The sequence below is a fragment of the Ailuropoda melanoleuca genome, chromosome 1 (genome assembly GCF_002007445.2).
Source record: "Ailuropoda melanoleuca isolate Jingjing chromosome 1, ASM200744v2, whole genome shotgun sequence".
NCBI lineage: Eukaryota > Metazoa > Chordata > Mammalia > Carnivora > Ursidae > Ailuropoda > Ailuropoda melanoleuca.
Genome location: NC_048218.1, coordinates 180,294,044 through 180,313,954, shown reverse-complemented (window position 1 = coordinate 180,313,954; position 19,911 = coordinate 180,294,044). Strand labels below are relative to the sequence as shown.

The following is a 19,911-nucleotide window of genomic DNA, read 5'->3' as shown; positions in this document are numbered from 1 at the left end:
GCACACACACACACACGCACGAACACACACCTTGGAACTCTAGATTTCTCAGTTTCTACAGAAGAATCACAGAATGTTCGTACTAAAAGGGACCTTAAAGGACCAAGCACAATCTCCATTTAAAGAATGAGGAATGACCAAAGTCTCACAGCAAATTGAGTAGCTGCTCAGCCTAAAGCCCCAGTTCTGTGCCACTAATCTCACTAGGGCTCTACAAGACATCTTTTTGTAACTCTGTTGCATACTGAAACACAGACAGATGTAGCCTATCATTTCCCTTTCCAGATCTTTATTTCCTAGTGCCTTCCAGCTCCACTGTCCCTTTGCTTTCTCGGCTATCGAAACCAATCCAGAAGTAGTCTATCAAGTGGGACTGGGTCATTTATCCTAAATAGGGATTCATATTAATGAGGTATTTGCATTATAATAGGAGACAGACCTTCCACCCAGTATTTCTAATGCAGGATTAACAGATCTCAGATCTCAGTAAAGATTGGATTATTCGTGTAGCTATTTGGTGGTGGGTGGGGGGTCTTCTCGGGCCTGTCTTTTGCACAGCAGTAGATGGCTTCTTATCTATCACGGTCCTTCCTTGTCCTATACGAATGTCCCCAGTACCCTAGGGCAGAGACTCTAATAGGCCTTGAAGGAACAATTAGCAAAAGAAGTAGAAAGGACTTGAAGCCTTCTTAAATCTCAAACCAAGTCTTCTAATTTGGGGTTAGCAAAATAATTTGCCCCTTATCCCAAACCATGACAGGCTTTGGGCCAGCACCTCACAGTATTTTTAAATAGCTGCACAGATCCAAATGGGCAGATGGTGTTATTTAACACACACATATTTGGTGTCACTTTGAATTCTTCTCCCTGGTGAATAACCGACAATGTAAACAGCAAAGCTCTCATAAACAAATTCAGATTTTAAAATTAGTCCTTGCGCATGCTAGTAGTTTAGTGGGCTTGCCTCAGTGGAATAAAACATGTTTTAATCTGACAACCACAGAATTAAAATATAATTTACTATTTCATAGTCTTAAATGCATAATCCCTCTAGTGCTTTTTTTCCAACTCATGCTTCACTGCAAAGATTATACAGAACAAGTAAGATGAGAACTAAAAAGCATCCATTCAATTTGGCATTTAGGAAATCAACAGTGGCCCTCCCATCTAGCTGAAAGTTCAAAACTCAAATATACTTCATGATAGCCAAGTTATGTGACCTTGTTTGATTCTCTGGGGCTTAATTACCTGATGCGCAAAGTAATGTCACAGTAAGCACTCAGTTAATGTTGGATGGATACACAGATGAATGATTACAAGACTGGATGGACGGATGGTTGGACAATTAAATGGATGGACGACAAGGGCTGGGCCAGTGCTTTAATGGAAGATAGTCTAAATCAACAGCAGGACCAATGAAAGTTCTTGTGTTCTTTTTACTTGTTATTTAAAAAGACAGACTTACACATATTTGTGGAAGGGTAAAGAATCTAGTGAAAAGAGAGACATTAAAGATTCAAAAAAGTACAAATGATCAAGATGCATGATGCCAAAGGCCCAGAAAGCCTACTCACCCTGCCTTCAAAAGGTAACCTACCATTTCTTACCCTGAGACAGAAAGAAAAGGAAGGAAGAATGAACAGAGGGGAACATTCTATTTTGGAAAATAGGGTGTGATATGAGATATTTTACCAGTAAGAAGCAACAAAGGAATAGACTGGGTGACACTAATCTCAGTGGAGGTGAGGGTAAGGCTTGTCTTCTCAGAATAAGGAAAGTAGGGATGGAATCAGGAATGTGAGAGTTGAAGAAGTAGTTTGGATCTATACCTTGCAGGACAGAACGACCAAAAACTATACTTGAGACCCAGATCATATTTAAAATAAAGACCCATTGTCAAGGACCCCTGTTAGCAATGCCTTATGACCTCCTCCATACTATTTGGCAGAAGCAGAGAGGATGACCAAAAAGCACCAGGACTAGGGGTGGAGATCCAGGTTCAGAGCTGGCCTAAAGTACAACTCTCCCACAGGGAAGAAACAAAAAATCTGGCAAAGCGATAAACAAACAAGACCCTTCCATCTATCCTGCAAACCTAAAAGTTGAGTCTTTCCTGAAGATGCCTAGATTCTTCCTAGCCAATAAGCACTCTTCTTCTTGAACTGCATGTTCTCTATATAAAACACTTCTCCTTGTGAATCAGAGACTTCCCTATACCCTATACCACACTTAAAAATGCTTCAAGATTCCCATACAGCAGCACCTTAGTAATTCCACACCAATTGCATTAAACCCACAGGAAATACAATGATGTCTCAGCCTGAAATTGGCTAAGTGCTTCCTACGGATTAAAGGGTAATGATATCGCAGGAGAATAGATCCAGTGATGCTGGAGATTAAAGAGGAAATACGAAACTTTCCCGCAGCCTGCTCCCAAATGGAAAGACTGCAAAATTGACACCTGCTCTAAGTCTTCAGAAATATATCTGGTGGTGAACAGATTTTTGGCAAAAGGGGATCTTCTGGGCTTAAATGAGATAAATCAAGGCAGTGGGCATGGATTATATAATATCCATAATCTTTTTAGTTTCTTGTTAGAATTCTCAAATACATGATTGTCTCTGTACCCACCGACCCTTTCAGAGTTCCCGCCGCACACACCCAACTCCACATGAGAGACTGTTTTCCCCTTTTGGTTCATGTTACGTTTTGTTTAGGAATACTGACATGCTATGGAAAGGGTCTTACTTCCCACTTCCTTGGTCTCAGCCAGTCCCTCCTCAGTCACTGTTCCCCTAAACAACTGAGGGGGGCTGTGTGAAGAACAGCCCCCCTCAGTTGTTCATGCCCTTCACCCCCTTTTCTGGCCACCTATCACCAAGGTTTTAAAAAAAGAGGGCAGACAGAAAAGTGAGGTTCTCTTCAAGGTCAGTAGTCAATGACCCACCCCCACCTCCGTGTCTATACGTTCATAGGATGAGATTTTCCACTGTAGCATTAATGAGTATGGACTGGAGAGGAGGGTCACTCTCCTGGGGGAAAATCATGAAGAGTACTGACATGGGGAGGAGCCATCCCGCACTGTGTGCCTCGGGCCCCACCAGCTCATGCCATGGTGGCAGCTATCCTCGTGGTCCCTCTTTTAAGAGATTCTGATTCAGTTAGTCTGCAGTGGTGGTTGGACCCATCATTTTAAACAAGCTCCCTAGATAATTCTGACACAATCAGTAATTCATTCACTCACTGGATCTCTCTGCTTTCAACAAATATTTTGTAAGCGTCTACCCAGGCATTACATTATTGTATACAAAAACGCAGATATGGTCTCAGTCCTTGTGAAGCTTCCATTATATAGAGGACAAAGGCTATAAATGATGACACAAAGAAAACATAATTATAAATTGTGGTAAGTATCCATGGCCAATTGGATAAAGAGAAAATGTCTCCTCTAGGGAAGGGTGTAGTGCCCATCCTTCTCTCTCTCTCTTCTTTTTTCTTTTCTTTTTCCTTCTTTCCCTCTACTCCCTTTCTTATCTACCTGACCCATTTCTGGGGGTCTGTTAAAATGAAAACATCAACTGTTAGATACTATCGCCACCCACCTTCTTAATCAACACCTTCATGAGAGGCAGGATGATACTATGGCAAAGCAGTGGAAATTTAAATTCCAGTCCTCACTCCCACCCTTACTTACTAAAGTTACCTGAGCAAGTCATAAGCATTCTGGATGCCTGGTCTTTAAGTCTTTACTGGTTTAAACTAGATGGCTTCTGAGGGTTCCTTTCCCCAGCCATGCAACTACATGATTTTCAAGCCTCTCAAACTGTGCTCCAATCCAAACAGATAAAGCCAAAAGGGCACTTGTGTCCCTTTATCTGCCCTCCGCTTGTTCACCTTCTTCACTTCTGCCTGTCTAATCATTAATCTGATCCACTCAAATACTCACGTCTACACTCAGACCCTGACAGGCGTGCGTATGTCTTCTCTTTGGCCTGGCACTTTGCTTGGTCTCCTGTGGAAAATCATTCATTTTTATGGTGACCCCCAGAAGCTGTAATCTGATAAAGCTAAATGAGCCTCAGTTTCCTCCAATTAGCTGCAGGCTCCCCTACCATGTGATCCCCATAGCATCTCTCCTTTATTCTACAGACAAGAGATAACTTGCTTCACAAATCAATATAGCCTGACATTTATATGCAGCTTCCCACACCCCAAGAGTCCTTCCAATCAAGTTTCCCTGAGTCTTTTTTTACTCTTACCTGGAGAATCACCATCATTAGGATGATCCACCTATCTGTCAATTAAAGTGCTATCTCAAGTGCAAGTCAAGTCCTTTAGATGGATAAGGAAAAGTTGAAAGGATCCATAACAATCCTCCAGCCCCACTCCCTTACATTTGAACAGGAGGGGATGGAGGACATGGTCAGAGAGATCCAGATTCAAATCTTACCATTTGTCTACTATATAACTTTGGTCAAGTTATTTAAAACTTGGGTCTGATCATACTCAGCAGCGTAAAGCTACTGCTACATTTACCACTTAGAATTTTAAAGAGAATTAAATGAAGTAACATATGCAAAGTGCTTAATATCTGGCATAGAGTAGGAACTCAATAAATGGACCTTTTGATACAACTTATTCCTAATTAATTATCATCTCTTCTACACTTTGCCAAAAACATAATTTTTACATGTAATCTATGAGCTAGGACTTTTATTTACTATTCTAATTTCCTCCCTTTTTAGTTCTTGATTCTCACTTTTAAAATTATGCCTCAGATGCCTCTTTTTATATCTACTTAATATACGTGTAAAATGTAGGTGTAGAAGCATGTCTACATCCACGTTAATGGGGATCTCCGTATAAATGTCAATATAACATACAGCATTTTCTCCACTCTACCAACATTTTGAAAAAATTAAGGGGAGCATTTTCTCCACATAACCGTTACCTAACCACTCTCAAAAATAAAAACAAAACCCAGAAATTTTCTCCACTGAAATTAACATTACTCCAAGAGGCTACTTCAAGCAGACTGGACATGTCCTTGCTAGAACAACTAAAAGACGAAATTGGTAGGTTTGGACTGCGATGACAGGTGCAATTCCTGTGGCTGGAACTGGACTGAGATCAGAAGGCTTGTGCCAAGAGGGCAGAGGGGCCACCTGGCGTTAAGCAAGGGAGAGAGCTGGCTGGACTGGGCACAGGACCAAAAGGGAAGAGTGAAAGGTAGATGGTATAACCAAACTCTTTGCTGGCTTTCAACCTGCAAAATTAAGAACTAGCAGTAATATCTAGTAAAATACACACTGATTAGTCCTCATTTATTTTTAAACACCTTAGTGTAAAAGACAGTAGCATTTGCCAAATACATTTTATTTTTACGTATATTTGTTCAGTTAGAGGACTTTTTCAGGGTGTTTTTGTTTTTGTTTACCCCTCTTCTTCTAAGACATCACACTGCATGACAATTTCAGTCTCCAGCATAGGAATCCTGAGGTTCCCAAACAACCATTTCCCCAGGGGCATCCCTGTACTTTCAGCGCTCATTGCCTGGCTCCCCTTCCATTGCTCAGGGGAGACTAGTTAGGTAATTGTCTCTCTGTGCCAGGAAACAAACCACTAAGCACCTGATCCTTTACCTCAATGCCACCTCTCCATGAATGCTCTTGGCAGAAAAGAACAGTGGCTGAATAGAAACCTCAACCCTGGGTACATTTCAAGGGCTAGCAAAGCTAAGTCCCCAAAGGCAGGACAACACCAATGCCCATAATCTCTAAAGCAGGAGCCTAAAGCTATCAAGAACCATTCCCGCATCGTAGTGATTTTGCCCTCAGTACAGACCAAGCATTTTTGAGAAGGGCTTTTCAAAATCTTCAAACATCAGAGGTTTTCCAATGCTCAAAGTTTCACATCAGGCACACCCTGTGCCTCCTGAGAAGGCTGCAGGACAGACACTGCCTGAGGCGCACCACAGCGCCCATCAGGTTTCAGCAGCTGCCCTCCGCACAGAGGGAGAGGGGGTCTGGCCGAGGGGGTCCCGCTCTACTGAAATCCCTTCATTTGGAGAACAAGAAAAGGAAGGGGTAGGACTTCGCCTCCCTAAGTTAGAAGGTAAAATGATTGCTGGGCCTAGCTTACCAGAGAAAAAGGAAATCACCCACACTCTGGTAATCAATCTATAGCCTAGTGAACCCATACCAAGATAAAATCCAGACCTGCCATTTGTTCAGCAAGCTAGGAAAACAGCTGAGAACTTAGGCAGAAGGTGGCAAAATGAGTGACAGCCTGCCTGGGCTGAAATCCTGCTTTTCACTACTTGCCAGTGATGTGACCTAAGGCAGGTTACTCTGTGCTACCTATTCAGCCTATGCGTTAGTAAACCGGAAACAAGGCTGGCAATTACCTCCTCCCACTATTACAAGGAGTACATGAATTAGCATATGAAGTGCCTGGCACACAGTAAGCTCCATCTAAGCGGGTAAATGTTCTTTTTTTTTTTTTTAAGATTTTATTTATTTATTCGACAGAGAGACAGCCAGTGAGAGAGGGAACACAAGCAGGGGGAGTGAGAGAGGAAGAAGCAGGCTCCCAGCAGAGCAGGGAGCCTGATGTGGGGCTCGATCCCAGGACCCTGGGATCACGCCCTGAGCCGAAGGCAGAGGCTTAAAGACTGAGCCATGCAGGCGCCCCGTGGGTAAACATTCTTAAGTAAGCATCCCTGAGAGAGGAATACACAAACAAAAAGCTATTTTCTGCATCAGCGTGAATTAGTGATTTTAGCATGAAATTGCTATTCAAATTGTACCTAAAAGTTCACTTTTTTTGGCTTTTTTAATCAAAAAATATTTCAAAGATATTTTAGGAAGAAAATATTAAAGTATTATTTTAAATGTAAATAATTATTAGATGAGGACTTGTAATATTTTCTCCTCTCCCCCCAAAAATATACATGCTAAAAGGCTGCCATGTTTTCAGCCCATACTTATTAATCATTTATCAAGTATTGAAAGCACTTTCTAAGTTTGAAGTTTCTTCAGTCCATCAAGAATAACAAGGTGGGAACCTGAGGACATAGGTTCTAGGCCTGGCTTTGCCACAAACTAACATGAGCTTAAGCAAATCATCTTACAGCTTTGTGAACAACTCTCTCTAGTATCCCTATTTTTTGCATGTCCCCACAGAACAGAGAAGACTTAGAGACACAGATGGGTGTGCAGATCTGCATTTAAGGGGCAATAGGGTACAAATTACTATCCACACCTTATTTCAACCCATGTCAAGGAGAAGTTTTAATATGCTTCCTTTCACCTTGGCTTGGTCTCTGCTCAGTATTGGGCTTTCTATGGAGATTTCCATTCATATAACCATCTTGGTTCTTGCAACTTCAAACATCTCCTCCCTTGAGTCCAGCAACCCATGTGATACAGCAGAGCAAGATTAACCCAAATATGCTTCAACCACAAAAAAATGCTCCCCAAATCACCACCATTCCTTTAAGCTGTTTACAGGTTTCTGCCCTGCATACGTTGCTCTACCCTACAAGCGCAAGCCTCTGAAACTCTTTATTGCTCTAGCTTCATATATGTATTTGTTCCACATTTTTGTGCCCTTCTCCCCTAAAACTTGTGTTTTTCTAGTGCTCTTCTCTTAACATCAACTCTGAAATATCTTTCTTATTCTTATCTTTACAAAAATTAGTAATTAGTAATCACAGCATTATGTGTAGACAAAAAAAAAAAAGCAAACACAACATTCTAAAACTTCTTTCTCCTTAAAGGTCATTTAATTATATTAGTGTGATTATACTAAATTAGATGGCCCTACGTAAGGTCACTTATATTAAAAAAAAAAAAAAAAACCTACTTCACATGGTACAAATTATCGCACTTGTAATTATTTAGAGGATAAACTAATGGAGCCATTGAGATGATTATCGTTGCTTTTGCGTATTTGGAATTTTTGAAAGAAAGAAATAGGGAAATGGGGGCTCCTGGGTGGCTCAGTTGGATAAGCGTCTGCTTTCAGCTCAGGTCATGATCCTGGGGTCCTGAGACTGAGCCCCGCGTCGGGCTCCCTAGTGGGGAGCCTGCTTCTCCCTCTCCCTCTGTCGTTCCCCCGCTTGTGCTTACTCTCTCTCTCTCTGTCAAATAAATAAATAAAATCTTTAAAAAAATAAATAAATAAAAGAAATAAGGAAATGTAAATTTTGAAAGAAAAGAAGATAAAGGGAAGAAAAGCTTAGAACTGCCATAGCCACCTCAATACATTTAGAGAAACTGGGCTAACCACAATGAAATACCACCTCAAACCAGTCAGAATGGCTAAAATTAATAACTCAGTAAACAAATGTTGGCAAGGATGCGAAAAAAGGGGAACCCTCTTACACTGTTGGTGGGAATGCATACTGGTGCAGCCACTCTGGAGAACAGTATGGAGGTTCCTCAAAAAGTTGAAAATAGAGCTACTCTATGACCCAGCAATTGCACTACTAGGTATCTACCCCAAAGATACAAAAATACAGATTCAAAGGGGCACATGCACCTTAACGTTTATAGCAGCACCATCCATAATAGCCAAACTACAGAAAGAGCCCAGATGTCCATCAATGGATGAATGGATAAAGAAGATATGGTATACACACACACACACACATACACACACACACACACACACACACACTCACACAAGGGAATATTACTCAGCCATCAAAAAGAATGAAATCTTGCCATTTTCAATGATGTTGATGGAACTAGAGTGTATTATGCTAAGCAAAATAAGTCAGTCAGAGAAAGACAAATACCTCCATGATTTCACTCATATGTAATTTAAGAAATAAAACTGATGAACACAGGGGAAAGGAAGGAAAAATAAGACAAAAACAGAGAGAGAGGCAAACCATAAGAGACTCTTAACTATACAGAACAAACCGAGGGTTGCAGACAGGAGGTGAGGGGGATGGGGCAAATGGCTGATGGGCATTAAGGAGGGCACTTGATTTAATAAGCACTGGGTATTATATGCAACTGCTGAATCATTAAATTCTGCCCCTGAAACTAATAACATACTGTATGTTAACTAACTTGAATTTAAATAAAATCTAATAAAGAAAGAAAGAAAAATAAAGAAACTGGGCTATATTTCTACTGATCTTGATTATGGCCAGTAATCCATTTTGAAAGAAGGATGAAAAACATTTTTAGTTGAACTGAGTCACATGTATTTTATAGTATCTCAGACAATAGAATTTGACACAGAATTGTCTTCCTTTATTTTTCATTTTATTTATATTTTGTTTTTCCCCTTCAACAAAAGTAATATATGACTATTTCAATTTTTTTCAAATACTTTAGAAATATGTCACCTGGGCAGTGGAAAGCCTCTTTAAGTCCAACCACCCAACATATACACACATGCAAGATACATCACAATAAGCTGCTGGTATATATTCTTCCAGAATTATTTCCTATACATATACTGACATATTAGTATTCAGCATGCTTTTAAATAGGAAGGATTCTACCACTTACCAAAATGAGCCCTGATATTAGTGAGGAAGTGCCTGTCAGGGCCACGTAGAACTTCGGTGTTAATGTGTTCAAAAACATGCTCACTGAAAAAAAAAGAGAGAAAAGGAGAAGAATAAGAAATGCATAAGTATGTCAATAAAACAGTGTTCCATTTTTCTCTCTAGTGAAATTATTTGTTTCTGATGACAAAAATTCTTAGACCCATAACAAAGTCCCTTTAAAATGGTTCAGCATCACAAAGGCTCAGAATGCTAGGTGTCAAGGGCTTTATCCTGAAAGAAAATAGCCACATAAAGGAAAAAAGCAGCTTTTTCTCAAAACTATTGTTGTGAATGGTCTTCATGGATTCATAACCACTGAGGAATCTAATCAAAACTGGTTACTAAATTGTCAGAAAGAGAAGATCTTACAGATTTTGAGAGACCCACACATTAGAGTTCTTGAGGAACCAACACGGAATACTTCAACCTTAGAACAAATGGAAAATAACTACAGTTGATCCTTGAATGTGTGGGTACTAGAGGCGCCAAACCTCGACACAGTAAAAAATCTGCACGTAACTTTTGACTCCCCCCCAAAACTTTACTAATAGTCTGCTATCACCCAAAGCTTACCAATAATATAAAGTCAATTAACACATATTTTGCATGTTATTTGCCTTATATACTGTATTCTTACAATAAGTAAGCTAGAGAAAAGAAACTGTTAAGAAAACCATAAGGAAAAGAAAATACATTTTCAGTGCTATACGGTATTTATTGGAAAAGATCCATGTGTAAGTGGACCCAGGAGGTTCAATACCATGTTGTTCAAGGGTCAACTGTATATTTTCGGCAGTTATTAAAGTTTGTAATACTATTGTTACTCCTAAGAAGGAAGGACAAATTGACAAGTTAGCACACATTAGTAAAAGTTTTTCACCTTACTTAAAAGGCTGATAGACTAGTCATAAAAATAACTGGAGTCAATGAAAAAAAATAAAAATAAACCACTAAAAATAAATGTACAGTCAAGAACCTTCCTGACCAATTTCTGCCACTTTGTTCGTATCAACTATACAGTTGATCTGGCTATCCATTAAGTAAGGTTCACTTCCATATTTTATAAGTATATTTTAAATCATTATCAGTTGTATCTAGATATTGCATGAAACTTTATTACCAAAACAACAATTGACCTAAAGAGCTTTTTGCATGAATATTCACATTTCTTTACTGAGTCTGTTTGTGGAAGGGTATCACATTGGTCTGGTTTTAGAATGAAGGATGTTAGAAGTAGGGCTTTGATATAACTAGGGGAAAAGGCTTTGGCATTTGTCCTGAGCTTGGCCCAGAAAGCCAAGTCACCAACATGACCATAGATCCCATGTTCATTCATTCAACAAATACTTCTCTCTGTTCATGAATGAGACCACGGACAAGGAATGGAAGCATGAATCAGACACAGTTCCCACCGTCTAGATGGCCACAATCTAGTTGGGAAATGAACAAGCAAACAAGCAATTACCATAAAGTTTGATAAGTGCATAGACAAGTCCTGAGCATGGGACGTTATAAAAACACATAAAAGGTGTTAAATGCTACCACTGAAACTAGTGATGTACTATAGGTTGGCTAACTGAATTCAAATTAAACACACACACACACACACACACACACACACACACACACACACAAAAGGGACGCACCTAAGGCTGAAGGCTGGAAAAGATGTCCAGGAGACTAAGTAGGAGTTAACTAGACTAGTGCAGGCAGCAGAAGCGATAGACAGGAGAGCAAGGTCAGCAGAATAAGGGGGCTACTTTGAGGTGCTGAGAAAAGATCACAGCCTTTCCAAACAGTTGGAGGGACTAAGGAGGGAAACTGCTTGACCTGTGGACCCTTTGCAGAGATGCAGGTGTAGAAGGGCCCATGGATTCCATCCTTCCTGGCTACCGGCCATCCCTCCCCTGCTCCCACTCTTCACTGAGTTTGTTTGACTTGAGGGTATCACTTGTAATCTCAAGAGTCTGAACTAACACAATGTGCTCAGTTGATAGTCACAATCTAAGAGAACTCTTTTGGGGAGATAGAGAAGGGCACAGAGGTGCAATCAGCCTAGGACTGTAGAGGTACAGCTGAGTTAAGGTTGGGTTTGCTCGGCCATTAAAAACCCAAATTTGTCATTTCCCAAGCAAGTTAGTGGGAAAAGGAAGACTTTTTTGAAAGAAAAAAATTAAACAAACATACCTAGAGCTTGTAACTGCCAGTCTGATTCTGAAGTGCCTAAAATTCTCAAAATTCCCATCCTCACAGTATAAATGACCCCACACTCCCCATTATTTTTTAAAAAGTCACCAAAACAGAGTATTTGCTTTATTTTATAGTTATGAATTCTCATATCTGTATCATATACTTTTCAGTAGGTTTCTGGGGACAAAGTGAGTATAAAATTCTACAAAATCCATTTCTAAAAGAAAGAGGAAAAGGTATGCTTGAATTAGAAAAGTGCTTTAGTAGCCCTGCTATAACACCCCAGCAACAAAAGCACAAATCAATGGAGGGGAAAGATCTACTGAAAATCATTAACTCAAGAATTAATTGATCAATGAAAAAGATAATTTTATGAGTGATTTAAAGAGATAAAACTATACAGTGTTCCCATTTGGTTTTACTTACTTAAGATTATATAGCAGTGGTAATTAATAATTAAAAGATACTTCTCTGTTATACCCAGTTGTAGAAAGCTACTAGAGTTGGGAGATCATGGAAGTCATTAAAAGAAACAGAGACACACATAGAGAATGAGAGTAGCAGAAACAGAAACACTTCAGAGAGTGGTAGGTGCTCCTTTAATAATCTATTAACCTTATGGTCTTTCTGAATATCCTGAATATCCTGGCTGAAATCACTAAGACATGGCATTTGGCAATTCTGGGCATAAATATCAACACTTCATACTTGCCATTTCCATCTATCTATGTATTTAAAGTTAATAACAAAGCACTTTCACATAGTAGAGAGTTTAATTCTCCCTTCAGCTCCATGAAGTCAATGTTATTATTCATGGTATTTCATAGCTGGAGGCGGGCAAAGACCTGAACACCAGTAGTCCTGCCCCCAAAGTTCAGCTCATGGCATCACATGGTGTGTGCAGATACTGCTGACAAGTAAGAAAGAACAAAATAGCAAATGGAAAGCCTTTCATTTCAAAAGGAGAAGAACTCTGAATAAATCACAGTAAAAGATCGGATGCTTTTAATACTGTACTTACTTTTACCTCTGACTTTTAAAGATAAGTTCCCTGTGATCTTATCATTGGTGTACTGTGTAGCCCCGGGGTAAAGGCCAGTAGGCACTCAGAAAGAAGAGAGAATCTAATTGAAGATTCCCTCATTAAATTAGGAGGGTTGCACGCTGCAGACCAGACTGCTTTAAAACAAGGAATACCTTGCCTAGTTTCATCAGCAATGAGGGCCACGAACAATTATTTTTAAAACATATGAAGGCCTGATGAAGTACCTAAAAATTGCAGCAGAAAACTGTGGGGTATGTACTTTGAAACATAAACTGGATTTTCCTGCTACAGACATATTCAACTGTCTCTTCCATAACTGCTAGGGCTAGGCAAAATAAACTCAAAAACAAAGACTAATCTAGCTTTGTGAAGAATAGATTCATAAAATTTCAATAATGTCCTATTTCAACCTAGAGATAAAAATTAATAAATCAGAAGACTTTTCATCTGATTCAGCAGGGCACTCCTCACAGGTCACTGCTCCAAGAACACTGCAGTAGTCAGTCAAGGGCAGCCTCGGGGACTGAATCATAGAACATTCTGATGATGCTCAACTTTAACTTAGTACAGCCTCCTCATTTAACTAATGAGCAAATGGGAAAGAATAAAGCATGGCCCTGAGAAGAAACTAGGTAGGAGGGATGGGTACATAGATTGAAAATTAAATGACCTAGGGGTGCCTGGCTGGCTCAGTCAGTAGAGCATGTGACTCTTGATCTCGGGGTTGAGGTCGAGCCCCATGTTGGGAGTAGAGATGACTTAATTTAAAAAAAAAACAAAAACTTTTTTAAAGAAAATTAAGTGACCTCTCTAAATCATAGAAGAGAGGAGATAATACGTCACCTATGGAAAGCGAGGGGTCTCTCCTCTGAGCAGGGCTTATTCAGGAATCATGTGGAATGCCCTGTGAGGAGCCAGCCACATTTCTGTCTCTCATGACAGTAACAGCCTTCTTTCATATTCTTTAGAGCACAAGCAATCCCCAAACCACACTCCTGGAAAAGACCTCTGCAAAACAGGGTGAACACATAACCCTGTGTTTGTCTCTTCGGACATACTCTACCTGGAATGAAAAGACTAAGGCAGCATCAAAGACTTGGAGGTACTGACTGAAAGAACTGAATAAGCAGTGTGATAAAGTCTACAATGCCCAAAATTATTGTCCTCTGTCCCTTTCAGCCTTTCTAAAATACGGCATGTGAAATAGAAAAACTTGAAAAAGTTATAAAATAGCAATCATCAACCACTGAAAATGTTAGAAATAAAGTCCCTAGGAAGAAAAGTGAAAGAAACTAAGTTAATTCAGGCTGGGTGAAAACAAAAATGGAAGTGATTTTAGGTAAAAGTGTTATCCCTGGGAGAGAGACCAGGGTTAGGAGCCTTGGTCTGTAACTGTGACATCAGCTGTAATGTGGAGACCCTGGGAAAGCCCCACACCCTGCCAGGGCTACTTCGAGGCTCAGATGAAATGTGCCTTCCCTCAGTACTCCAGCACAGACGCCCTAGGGGCCGACCCTGGGCCAGGCGCTGGGAAGCACTGGCCCTGCCCCCGACGGGCTCACAATCCAATGGGTGAGAGAGGCAAGGAAATGGGTAAGCAAATATCTTTGAAGAGGACACGTCAGGGAATTATAAAAGCACAGGGTACCCAAAGGGATTAGGACATCAAGAAAAATCTCTGCCAAGAAAAAGCATCCTGTCTGAGACCTGGAAGATGAATCCGGATGTTGCCTGCAGCTGCAGAGGCGAAGGGACCATGAGAGGAAGAGCTGTAGAGCATTCCACACAGAGTACTGCAGCTCAGGGTCCTGAATGTGCGAGCCGACGGAAGGAAAGGACAAGGCAGTACGAGTGCCACAGACTCACGTGTGCGTGTTGAGGCACTGGTGGGGAATCAATACTAAAGATGCGGAACTACTTTCTAAAGCTCCTGCTATACAAATGCATGGAATACTAACAGCAAATGGCTATTCTCAGATGAGAAAAACTAGAATGGGCCCAAGCTGTATTTCTAAAACATAAGGGTATTCACTGCTGTTTGGTCTCCAAGACGATCCATAGAGCACTTCTCACTAACAACTGCATGCAATGAATAGATGTACAATGCAGCCTAACTAAAACAATACTTATGGAATAGGGGACTCTGGTTTGCTTACTTTTCTTGGTAAATAAAATAACATTTATCTCAACACAGGCCCAAATCTGTACTTTTGAGGCTGTTTCACTGTCCATAAGATAAGAATAACATCTATTCTTATCTTGTTACATGTACTTTATGTAGACATGGAACTCTGTCCTTTCTGTAATTATATCAGAAATGTTGCTTTGTTACAGGGTTGCTGTGAGGACTAAATGCATCAGTGTAGATAAAGTGCCTAACACAGCAAACCTCAGCTAATAATATGTGTTATCATTGTCATTATTTATGTTTATGTTGCTCTTCCTTTTTATTTATCTATTTGAGAGAGAGAGAGAGAGAGAAATGAGTGGGGGGGCAGAGGGAGGAGAAGACTCCCTGCTGAGCAGAGAGCCCTATGTGGGGCTCAATCCCAGGACCCTGGGATCGTGACCTGAGCCAAAGGCAGACACTTAACCATCTGAGCCATCCAGGCGCCCTATGTTATTCTTCTTTTTGTGATGTTACACCTCATACCAGTCCAGTTGTAAGAAGCAAAAGAAACTCAGCTGACTGTATTAATATTAATAGTAGTAGTAGCAGCAGTACACCAGCATTTATTTAACACCTGCTTCTATGTGCCAACCACTGTGGTACAGACCACAGCCCAAGAAGTAAATCACCTGCATTGTGATTTGTCGTATGCCCTACAAAATAAATGGAAGCACCAAGTAGTAAATGGGTCCTTTTAACTGAATTCTAGTTGCTAGAATAAACTGGAGGGTAAGTTTGAAAGCAGCCATTTTAGAAGGCGAAGAAATTACTGAATCCCCTAACTCAACCATGTGATCCTAAATCTCTGATCTCTGCCTTACTAGACACTGTGGGAACAATCAATTCAGCCACAGGCCACGTGGAAACCTGCAATCCTGTTCCTTAGTTTTCTTCAAGTCCCCGTGTAGCTTAGGACATAAGCTGTATTAAAGTCTAAACTATAACCTAAGCATGATGATTTACAAATGTTTTAAATACAAAGAACAAATAACTAAGGCCATACCTTCCAAGCCCTGAGACAGCAATATCAAGATGGACTAGAAAATTGTCCATTTCATGCAAAGCAACATTTCTGATTTAATTACAGAAAGGACAGAGTTCCATGTTTACATAAAGTACATTAAGGCACATGCTAGTCTTGCAAGAACCTTCTACCAAACTGTCTTCTCAGACCTCCAAAGTGGGTTAGGGAACACACAGGAATAGTTTAATCCATCACTTGCATTTTTCTATGTGAGAATAGGGAATATTTTCTTCTTTCATTTTATTGTTCTTTCAACCCTGCTAACCCTTCTTTTCCCTCCCGTCAGGTTCCATTGAGTTGCAACTTCACTCCTCTTCCTCATTTACCAAGGGACAAGAAAATGAAAAATGTAAGCTTTAATATTTTAACTTACACACATGCCAATTTTGAACAGATTTCCAGATGGCACGGCTTTTAAGATGAAAAAACCTTGCCCTTTTCTTACAATGACACTATGATGGATAAACTCTCAAGTGACCCACAATGATCCCTACCTCCTGGTGTTCATATCTTTATGTAACTCTCTCCCCCTGAATGTGGGTGGGACAAGTGACTTGCTTCTAGCAAACAGATATGTAAGATACTCTCTCAGTAGCAGACATGCTGGAGCGTCTCGTTGCTAGTGTAATGAAGAGTGTGACCATGTTGACAGGCCTATGTGGCAATGGACTATAAGCAGCCTCTAGGCGCTGAAAGCAGCAGCCAATATGAAACTGAAGGCCTCAGTTCTACAACGATGGTTTCTGCCAACAGTCTGAGTTAACCTGGAAGCAGAATCCTCCTCAGTTGAGCTTGCAGGTAAGATCATAGCCTAGTCAACACCTTGATTACGGCCTTGTAAGACCCAGAGCAAAAGTCCCAGCTAAGCTGTGCCTGTAATTCTGACCCACAGAAATCGTGACATAATGAATGTGTGTTGTTTTAAGCTGCTCTATTTGTGGTAATTTGTGACGCAGCAATATAAAATTGATACAATCATGCATAATTCATGAAAGTGAAGATCAGTGTGGATATCTGATAACCGTGGCTAACTGCAGTATGCCCAGAAAGGGTGTTAAGATATGCCAATTCAATCTGCCCCCAGAGCTTCTTTTCCCACTGTTCATAAATAAAATGCAACTTCAACCTCTGTTGCCATGACAACATGTCATTCCACATGCTGATCTGTAATTGTCTTTGTAAATCAACTAATATTAAAGTAGAAGCTCAGAGTAATTTTTTAATATGGAAATCAAGCATCTCCATTTTGCCCCAGTAAATGGACTTTCTTTTTTCTATACACACTTTAAATACACAACATTTGCATGTTTCCAAAAATCAGTTTTACATCTGGGCACAGCATCAGTTCAAGAGATTAAAAACACACCATAAGCACTTTTTCTCATTTGTTCCTTTTGCTTCTCCTCTCCTTGCCCTTCACCCCAGTCTCCTTGAGCTCTGATAGCATCTCAAGCTTTTACGCATTGCAATTCCCTTGATAAATCCTGTGGAATTTATCCTGGTGAGGAAGACATGGAAATATAATTTTAGATCCATTCCAATGGCAAGAAATCCTCATAAATCATTCTGTCTACTCTTCTCTTCACCCTTGATGTTGCCTTGGCAACTTTGCAGGTATACTATTTCTGCTTTACTGGGCATCTGGCTCCACTGAGGAGTACAGCGAGCACATTCCTTCTTTCTTTTCTCAGCTGTGATCTGGGAAACTATATCAGAGTGTTCAGTCTTCAGGCTCCTTGTCCCTTGCTTCTGTCAAGCCATGTAGAATGTCCAAAGCCTGGTCACATACCAACTTCAATAACCCTCGAGGGTAAGTGAAGCAAGTTCTCGATTATCTCTTCACTTTTATTTACAAATAGGCTAAAAATGAGGAACTCCCTGGCCAAGAACAGCAGAGTGGCTTGTATTAGTCTTAAAATTTTAGCCATTTAAAATATTTTTCAATGTAGGGTTGAAGACCATTTTATGAATCTTTCTGTTTCTCATAAACTATTTACCATCAGGAAGAAAAAAGATACCTGTCTCAAAGGGGAGTTACACTGCAAAAGATAGAAGCTTTGAACAGACATGGCTTTCCAGGCCCCAGGCACCTCTCCTGAGAAGGGCTCACTGACCTCAATCCCCCTGCAACCAGCACAGAGCATGCTCCACGGAGCTATAGCCACCAAGATTCTAAACATCATTCAGCAAATGCTCTGCATTTATTAATATCAGCTCGCCCATTCATTTATCCAAAATGTACTTAACTTATAAAAAGTACAAGACACTGAAAAAGATAGCTGAGTTAGGAAATAAAAGGATATAATGAGACTGATGCTCCCCTTGAGAAGGGAAAAATAAGATGCCCACACAAGTAACACAGGACAGAATATGAAACTTATCAGAAGAGAGCTACAGATAGAATCGAAAGGAAGAAAATATTTCTTCTAGTCAGAAGGATCAGAAAAGCTTAATAAATGAAATGTCCTTCCCTCTGGGCTTTGAAAGAAGGATAAGTGTTTATCATTAGACTGGAGAGAAGTGGAGAGGGTATGGATGCCACAGAGATACCAGCGCGCACACAAAAGAACTGGGCTGGAGGGGGCACCTGGGTGGCTCAGCCCTTAAGCATCTGCCTTCAGCTCAGGGCGTGATCCCAGCGTTCTGGGATCGAGCCCCACATCAGGCTCCTCCGCTGGGAGCCTACTTCTTCCCCTCCCACTCCCCCTGCTTGTGTTCCCTCTCTCAATGGCTGTCTCTCAATCTGTGTCAAATAAATAAATAAATAAAACCTTTNCACTCCCCCTGCTTGTGTTCCCTCTCTCGCTGGCTGTCTCTCTCTCTGTGTCAAATAAATAAATAAATAAAACCTTTAAAAAAAAAAAAAAGAATTGGGCTGGAGTACTTAAGTAGGATGAGGTGCAGCGGTGGGAGATTATGCTGGATCAAATGCCGGGTCGAGAAAACCAGACTTTCTATAGAGACAGTTGGAAAATACTCTCCGAACAGCAATGTGAGTAAGACACATGTCTAGTGATCATGAAACGGTGTGGGAAACGTACAGCTCTGAGAGGTACCTCAGAGGGAAGCTCTTGTCATACCACCAGGGTGGGAGGTTGGGCAGATCAGATTTGCAGAGGTAAATTCAACACTATATGGCTCTTAACAACGTGACATAAAGGGTGAGAGTCTAGAGAATGTTGGCAAAGTGGGGCCAAAGTCAAATTGCAAGTGATTCCAGACAGTAAGTGGTAAGGAATTATGGCAGCAAGCATAGGCCACTTCTACAGGAAGTCTGGCAGGAAAGAGAAGAAGAGAATTTTTCGTTAAGTGGGACTGAAGTTAAAAGAAAATATAAAGAGCACCATATGAACTAGTAAGTGAATTAGGAAAACCTTTATTTCACTGCAACAAGATCCACCTTGAGAAATCCAATTATAACTCACTCTATACCAAACTTTAAAGACAAAGGATTAATCATTGGAAATGTGTTTACTTTCTCTGAGATTCTTCTTTTTATGCAGATCTTAAAGAATAAATAGAGTGAAGCATTTTAAGTGATATAGCTTGAACCTGTCAGTTACATATACGTATATTCCCGTTATATCAGTTGAGATTAAATGACAAAGCAAAAATAACTCTATTTTCTATGCTATTGACTCTGATTTTTTCAGTATTAGTTTACTTGCTTTGTTTTGAAACCCTCTGCTAACTTATAGCTGAAGAGTTTGCCTAAAAGGAAGACAATAGTTTGGGCCAAAGAAGCAACTATAAGGCATGGGGTAGTAAAAATCAAATCTGATTTTAAGTTAGGTTTTTATTTTCATTACGTTCTCTAAAAGTTCAATGGCTAATTTACTTCTCTTATAAGTGAAAAGCTGCCCTACAACAGATGGTCTTCTGGAAGCTGTTTAATGGCTGTGTCTCTGGGT

At 40.3% G+C, this 19,911-nt stretch overlaps 1 protein-coding gene across 12 annotated transcripts in view; it reads right to left on the bottom strand.

Moving 5' to 3' along the window:
- The window catches only part of ST7 (suppression of tumorigenicity 7), a 249,393-nt gene that overhangs the window by 115,671 nt on the left and 113,811 nt on the right, over positions 1 to 19,911 (bottom strand). For all 12 annotated transcript variants that reach the window (XR_004628663.1, XR_004628664.1, XM_034670994.1 and 9 more), the window contains exon 2: positions 9,531 to 9,613. Coding sequence is in view for 10 of the 12 variants with exons in the window: in XM_034670994.1 (XP_034526885.1) it covers positions 9,531 to 9,613 (83 nt within the window). In the remaining 2 variants the exon portion in view is untranslated. The remainder of the gene's footprint in view (positions 1 to 9,530; positions 9,614 to 19,911) is intronic.